At 49.3% G+C, this 6,786-nt stretch overlaps 1 protein-coding gene across 1 annotated transcript in view; it reads right to left on the bottom strand.

Annotated features, from left to right (window-relative positions):
* Positions 1-268: 268 nt before the first annotated feature.
* Positions 269-6,786, bottom strand: part of ITGA5 (integrin subunit alpha 5) — a 30,199-nt gene continuing 23,681 nt past the window's right edge. The window contains exons 25-30 of the mRNA XM_066258509.1: positions 6,358-6,510; positions 5,062-5,148; positions 4,853-4,966; positions 4,152-4,253; positions 2,765-2,887; positions 269-1,759 (exon numbers count right to left, since the gene is read on the bottom strand). Coding sequence (XP_066114606.1) covers positions 1,676-1,759; positions 2,765-2,887; positions 4,152-4,253; positions 4,853-4,966; positions 5,062-5,148; positions 6,358-6,510 — 663 coding nt within the window. The 3' untranslated portion in view covers positions 269-1,675. The remainder of the gene's footprint in view (positions 1,760-2,764; positions 2,888-4,151; positions 4,254-4,852; positions 4,967-5,061; positions 5,149-6,357; positions 6,511-6,786) is intronic.

The following is a 6,786-nucleotide window of genomic DNA, read 5'->3' as shown; positions in this document are numbered from 1 at the left end:
GTCAGACAAAGATGAATTTGACTCTGCTCTGGCACTCACTGTGTGACCTTGGGCAAGTTACATAACCTCTGTGGACCTACTGTATTCCCCCTTGTGTAAATAGAATTAATTGTACCTTCTTTACAGAATTACTTATAGAAATGAAAGGAGTTAATGTATGTATACTATTTAACACCCCTCCACCCCCATACACACACATGCATACAATAAGCAATAAAAACAAAATAAAACCTTCACTGATTTCTTCTGATTTAGTTATGTGGCTTTTTCTCTCAACCCATTTCATTATTCTGATTTGTGGAAGTCCAGGTGAGTCTTCTGTACCGCCCTCCCCCACCTTCTACCTGGACCTTCCTCTTTGCATTCTTCCCTAATCCTTATAGAGAAGGGACTTCTTTCCCTTCTCTCTTGGAGGTGTTAGGGACCAGGTCTGGTGGGACTGAAAGACGGGCAGAAGAGTTAGCTTTCCTTTCACTCTCACCCCTTCCATCTTTTCTTTCTCCGAAGAGAAGGGAACCCCAAAACAAGTTCCACAGTTCCTGGGGGTTTTAGTTGTGGCTCCCAGTGGAAAGAAGATGCTAGAAACATAGCTACCCACCAAGCTGTCTGCTTCTAGGATGGGTTTGGAAAGAGTGTAAAAGAGATTTCAGCTCTGGTCAGTGGGGGCACCAGGCTGGGTTTATTGCACTGCAACAGAGTTTAAATAAGTCCCGGTGTCCCGAGCCGAGGGGAGGAGAAGGGAGGGTTGGGCGGCAGGGGGGAGGGAGGGCAGCATCAGTGCAGCTGGTGGGCAGAACCCAAAGCCCAAAGGCCCAGGACAGTGGGCTCCCCTTTCTCTGGGGGACTGGGAGGGTCTGGTCTGCCTTTGGCCAGGCTGAGGTTCCAGACCTGTTGCCATCATGGCCCCTTCAGAGTCCTGGGCAATTCCTGACTTCTCCCAAGTCAGAGGTGGAACAGACCTCCAGGTCCAGGTGTCTGGAGCAGGCTCAACTGTTGTCCTGGATCTGCCTGGTTAGGTTACCAACGTCTGAGTCCGGGTCCCAGATAAATCCCAGGCCCCAGGTTCAATCTGGCCCCATTAGAGTTCTGGTTCTCCTTGGAGCTGGTTCTGGGCCAGCATCGGTCCTTGTTTGAGATCTGTCCTGAGCTGGTCCTGGGCATTGGCCACGGCTAGTGTTCCTTATTCGCCCACCAGGATGGGTGCTGTCCCGAGGTCAGGTCTCATCCCACAGGTTCCAGGTTCTTTGCTGGGGCTTCCTGTGGATCTCTGGCAAAGCTGAGGACAGATCTTTGCAGGCTGGAGCTAGACAGAAAGTCCTGGTGGCAAGTCTGACCCAGAGAACTGGGATTGGATCCCCCAGTTCTGGTTCCAAGTTGTTTTCAAGAAATGCCCTCCAAAATGCAAAGGCTTTAGGAAGTCTGGGGCCTCAGTCCTTGGACCTGAGTTCCCCCACTCATGAGGAGGGTGTGTGTAAACAAGGGTCCTTCACAGTGCATGGGCAGTGGGGATCCCCATCTCCTCACCTGCCTGCTCTGGCCCTTCAAGTATGTCTCTGGGGTGGGGAGAGGAGTTTCTCCCTGACCCTCAGCACCTTCAGAAAACACGCAGCCCCTCCCTGTCAGTAGACTGTTGGGGAGACTGAGCCTTCAGGATGGAGTCGGGGATTAGGAGGAGTCAGGCATCAGAGGTGGCTGGAGGCTTGAGCTGAGCTTTCTCCATGGCGGTGCCGTAGGGGAGGGAGCGTTTGAAGAATCCAAGCTAATGAAGGGGAAGAAGGGAGAGTTTAGATGCTCTGGTTCCCATTTCTCCCCAGACCTTATTCCAAGAAGGACTAGAGAGGACTCTAGTGCTTCCTATCTCCCCATCTTGCAAAAGTGGCCTAAATTCAGCCTCTCCATAAAGGTCTAATGAGCTAGGAGAGCTAAAGCTGGGGGTGCTTTGGTATAAAGGGATCTTTTATCAGTGCCATAAAAATGCCCCCAGTTAAGATAGGGATAGCAAATAGATTTGAACTCAAGGTCCAAGTCTTATTTTCTAGTACTGGCTTCCTCTTGAGGATTCTGAGGCCACTGCTAGGGAGCGATCAGTTAGTGATAACTGCCATGGGTCTTCGGAGGAAATGACAGCACAAATGCCACATATTTGCCACCTGTAACACTGATTTTGCAAGTATAGATAAACTTATCAGCTTGATTCAAGAGACTCTATCTAAGATAAGGGCTGTATGTAGGCCCTGTCTACTGGTTCAGTGGTAGAGTGTCAGCCTGGTGTGTGGAAGTCCCGGGTTTGATTCCTGATCAGGGCACACAGGAGAAGTGACCATTGGCTTCTCCACCCTTCCCCTTTTGCTACCCCCCCCCCCCCATAGCCATGGCTCAATTGGAGCGAGTTGGCTCCGGTCATTGAGGATGGCTCCATGGCCTCCATCTCAGGTGCTAAGAAAAGCTCAGTTAGAGCAATGGAGTAATAGCCCCAGATGGGCAGAGCATGGCCCTCTAGTGGACTTGCTGGTTGCATCCCCATTGCGTTGCATGCAGGAGTCTGTTTCTGCCTCCCCTCCTCTCACTGAATTTAAAAAAGATAAGGGCTATAGAATGAAAGGAAGGGTCCTATAGGTAGGGTCAGTATGGGATGCATGTGGCCAGGGCATAGACAGGGGCATGTGGCTAGAGAATTGCTCTGGAGGTAGATGCTTGGGATTACGTTGGGTCAAGGGCAGAACCTGATGAGAGGGTGGCCAAGTCAGCAATAGAAAGTGCTGACCTTATAGAGGATGTAGATGAGCAGACCTAGGAGGAGGAGGCCAATGAGGATGGCTAGGATAATAATCCACAGTGGGACACCATGGCCGCCTTCTGCCTTGGTCCATTGCACAGCTGTGGCCACCTAGGGAGCAAGTCAGGAGATGTCACTGAAAAGTCATTAGTTCTTCCTACCTACACTTGGCTCCTATTTGCCATTGGACCCCTTCTTACCTTCCATCTTGGGCTAACAGAATTCTGAACTTCAAAATTAAAAAATTTTTTTTGATTGATACTAGAGAGGGAGAGAGAGAAGCATCAGCTTGTTGTTTCACTTATTGATGCAGTTATTGGTTGATTCTTTTTGAAAAATGTATTTATTGATTTTAGAGAGAGAGAAAGGAAAAGAGAGATAGACAGACAGAAACATTAGTTTGTTCCTGTATATTCCTGTTTGTGTAACAGGTCGATGCTCTACTTAACTGAGTTACCCAGCCAGGGCAAAACTTAAATTCTTTTTCCCCCATTTTTTTTTTTTAAGTGAGACTGAGAGAGAGAAAGGGAGAGAGATGACAGCATCAACTCATAGTTGTGGCACCTTAGTTGTTCATTGATTGCTTTCTCAAATGTGCCTTGACCGGGGGACTCCAGCTGAGCCAGTGACCCCTTGCTCAAGCCAGCAACCTTGGGCTCAAGCCAGCGACCATGGGGTTATGTCTGTGATCCCACACTCAAGCTGGTGATCCCGTGCTCAAGCCAGATGAGCCTGTGCTCAAGCCAGTGACCTCAGGGTTTTGAACTTGGATCCTCCGTGTCCCACGCTGACGCTTTATCCACTGTGCCACCACCTGGTCAGGCCCCCAATTTTTAAACTATTGAATTCAGTGACAGAGGAAGGGAGGGAGGAAGGGAGGGAGGGAGAGAAAGAGAGAGACAGAAACATTGATCTGTTCCTGCATGTGCCCTGACTAGGGAAAGATTTAAATTCTTAAAATGTGCATTATTGTCTCTTACTCTTGGGCCTTCACACTTGCTAATTTCTTCTTCCCAGAGAATATTTTTTTCCTGAGTGGTTAGCCTGGTAGTTCAGGTCTCAGCTTAAACATCACTTCTTTCATGTAGCCTTTCCTGACCCTGCAAGACTATGTTCCAGTGTCCCCATGGTATGTTCACATAACTATCCTGGCACTTGTCACACTGTGTTCTTATTACCACTAGACCATGATCTCCAGGAGTGAAGATATCCTGTCCATCTGGCTTATCATTATAGTCCTAGCACAGGACATAGTAGATGCTCAGCAAATATGTTATAATAACAAGGCCAGCCCCATCTATGTCCCAGTCCTAGTGCCAGGCCCAGCACTCTGAGCTCTATCTTCCTTGGCCCAGACCTCGGGCTCAGGACCCACCAGAAGTTCTTTCCGGGGCAGCTGCCGAGGCAGGATTCGGTAGGGCATCTTCAGGGCTTCGTATACAGCTTCACACTGCAGGCTAAATGGGTGGTGCTTTTGCTGTGGGTGGAGAATCGGTGTTCAGGGAAGCCCCACTTTGGCATCTAGAGGACATAGGCTCCCCATGGTCTGGTTCAGGGTCTCATCTTTCTCTATTTTGAGCTCATTCTCTCCTGAATCTCTACATTCCTTATATGAGATAATAAATATGTAATTGAATACTTATAACTAAATCATGCACAATGAGATGACTATGTTCAAAAGAACTTTTTTGGAATCATTAAAGTGGGTGAAGTACCCAGGACAATGTCTGGTCCATAGTGTGCACTTCATAAATGACTGATCTTTACTATTCCTATCTTGTCTCTCCACTATGGATTAATCTTCCATTTCTGTTTTTCTGTCATTTTCTGCACACTGGTTTCCCTCCAGCCTTTCCACTTTCTTTGAATGGGCCAGGAAAAGAAGGCTGTCACTCTTCCCACTGTGGCCACGAGGTGGCACCAAGGACATAGCCCTGTCTAAACAGGGGGAGGAGGGCAGCTGGAGTGCCTGGGTCCCATTCCCCAAAGGATGTGGCTAAGGCAGTGGGGAAAGGGAAGGTCAGTCCAGGCAAGCCTGACGGTCAGGGCATCAGGGTTAAGGTAAAGCTCCCTCACCTGCAGGAAGGTCTTGGCCCCAACTCGGAAATGCAGTTGCAGACTACGGCTCTCTTGCCGGTGGAGTGGCCCAAGCTCACAGCGCAGCCTGAAACACTCCACCTCTGGGCATTTCTGGGAAGAAAGAGGAAGCTTGAACCTGGCATCCTGCCCTTTGAGAACTCAAGCAGGTACTCAACACTTGGGCCTTCATTCCCAGGACGACTTACAAGGATCTGGGGCTCTGAGGAGGCGGGGCTCTGACCCGGAGCTTCCCGTCTTTGCAACCTGTGGCCCTGGGAATCCTCGGGATCCAACTGGAAGAGGAAAGAGACTGTTAGCTGCCTTTCCCACCTCATTACAGTGTTTAAGTCAGCCTGCACCTGGGTTCCAGAACAGCTTCAACTTGTTCTTTTTAATCCATTCAACCAACCACCTCCAGTGAGTAAGACTTGGTCCTTGAAGTTTACAAGAAGAGATGTGTAAATAATTAGGCCCCCATCCCTGAGTTAGGGCCTTTGAATTGGCTGTTCCTTCTTTTTGGAATGCTCTTCCCCAAGTCTTCACAAGCAGATTTATCCTTATCTTTTAGGCTTCAAGAGGTTTTTCCAGATGGCTCAGTCTCCAGTCCCCAGCCTACCATTCCCCACCCCACTTTTCAATACCTGTCAATCTCTCTCTTTTTATTTTATTTTTTTAATTTAAAAGTGGTGAGGCAGAGACAGACTCTTGCATGCGCCCCAACCAGGATCCACCGGGCAAGCCCCCTACCCTGTGATGCTCTACCCATCTGGGGCTGCTGCTCCACTGCTCGGCAACTGATCTATTTTAGTACCTGAGGCTAGGCTATGGAACCATCCTCAGCACCCGAGGCCAACTTGCTCAAACCATTTGAGCCATGGCTGCAGGAAGGGGAGAGAGAAGAGATGGGGGGGAGAAGCAAATGGTTGCTTCTCCTGTGTCCCCTGACGGGGGCTTCCATACGCCGGACTGATACTCTACTCCTCAGCCAACTAGTCAGAGCCTCTTTTTAATTTTTATTGTCTATTATCCTCCACTAAAATATAAGCTTCATGAGAGTGGGGACCTTGTTAGTTTTGTACGGTGTGATAATTCCTGAACCTATAATAGGGTTCAGTGCAGGCAGGCAGTTAATTAAATATTGTTAATGACTAAACAGGTATTGGGGCCCAGAGAGATAGAACTGAAGGCTTTCCAGAAGAGTCTTTCCAGAGATGGTGGTGCAGAGCTGGGCTCCTAGAGTATGCCAGGGCAAGAAATAGGGAAGGAAAAAAAAAGAAAGAAATGAAGGAAGAATATTTCAGGCAGAACAGTATAAGTGTAGTGCATAAAAGAATCTGTTTCCTTTTTGGGGCCTCGAGATGTCTGTGGGCCTTCTGACCCCCTGCCAATGGCCTGAGTCCTAGCTTCAGGCACATCCTCATTGGCTCTCCCAGGTCCCCAGTGACCTTCTCCAAACCTCTCTGCCTTGGCCCTGCCCACATGTCAGTCTTCAGGCCTCTCACCTCCAGGTGCTCTGAATTGGGGAGGTGACTGGAGGTACAGTTGCTGAGTCCTGTAAATCTGGTCAGGTAGAGGAGCTGCTGGCCGTCCAGGGTCTGGGGACAGCTGAGCTCTAGCACACCCCGGCTAATGGAGCTGGGGCCCAGATTGATGAGCTGAGGAGAGAAAAGCACAGTCATCTTGAGAAGAAAGGGAACGATTCTGCCCCCTTGACATCCTGGATCACCATGGCCCCCTGTACCCTGCTGTAAGTCACCTATCTCAGGAGTTAAAGAGGAAATCAACAGGCAGAGATGAAATTCTCCCTAACCAATACTCTTGGAGGTGGCTCCATCTTTTCTTCCAGTCACTTCACTGGCCTGTCTCTCTGACCCTGCCTGGGCCTTTGCATATCAGTCCCTCATTCTGCTCCTAGCCACCTGTCACTCACA

Source organism: Saccopteryx bilineata, chromosome 2, assembly GCF_036850765.1.
Source record: "Saccopteryx bilineata isolate mSacBil1 chromosome 2, mSacBil1_pri_phased_curated, whole genome shotgun sequence".
Lineage (NCBI taxonomy): Eukaryota > Metazoa > Chordata > Mammalia > Chiroptera > Emballonuridae > Saccopteryx > Saccopteryx bilineata.
This window is presented reverse-complemented; position numbering and strand designations above follow the sequence as displayed.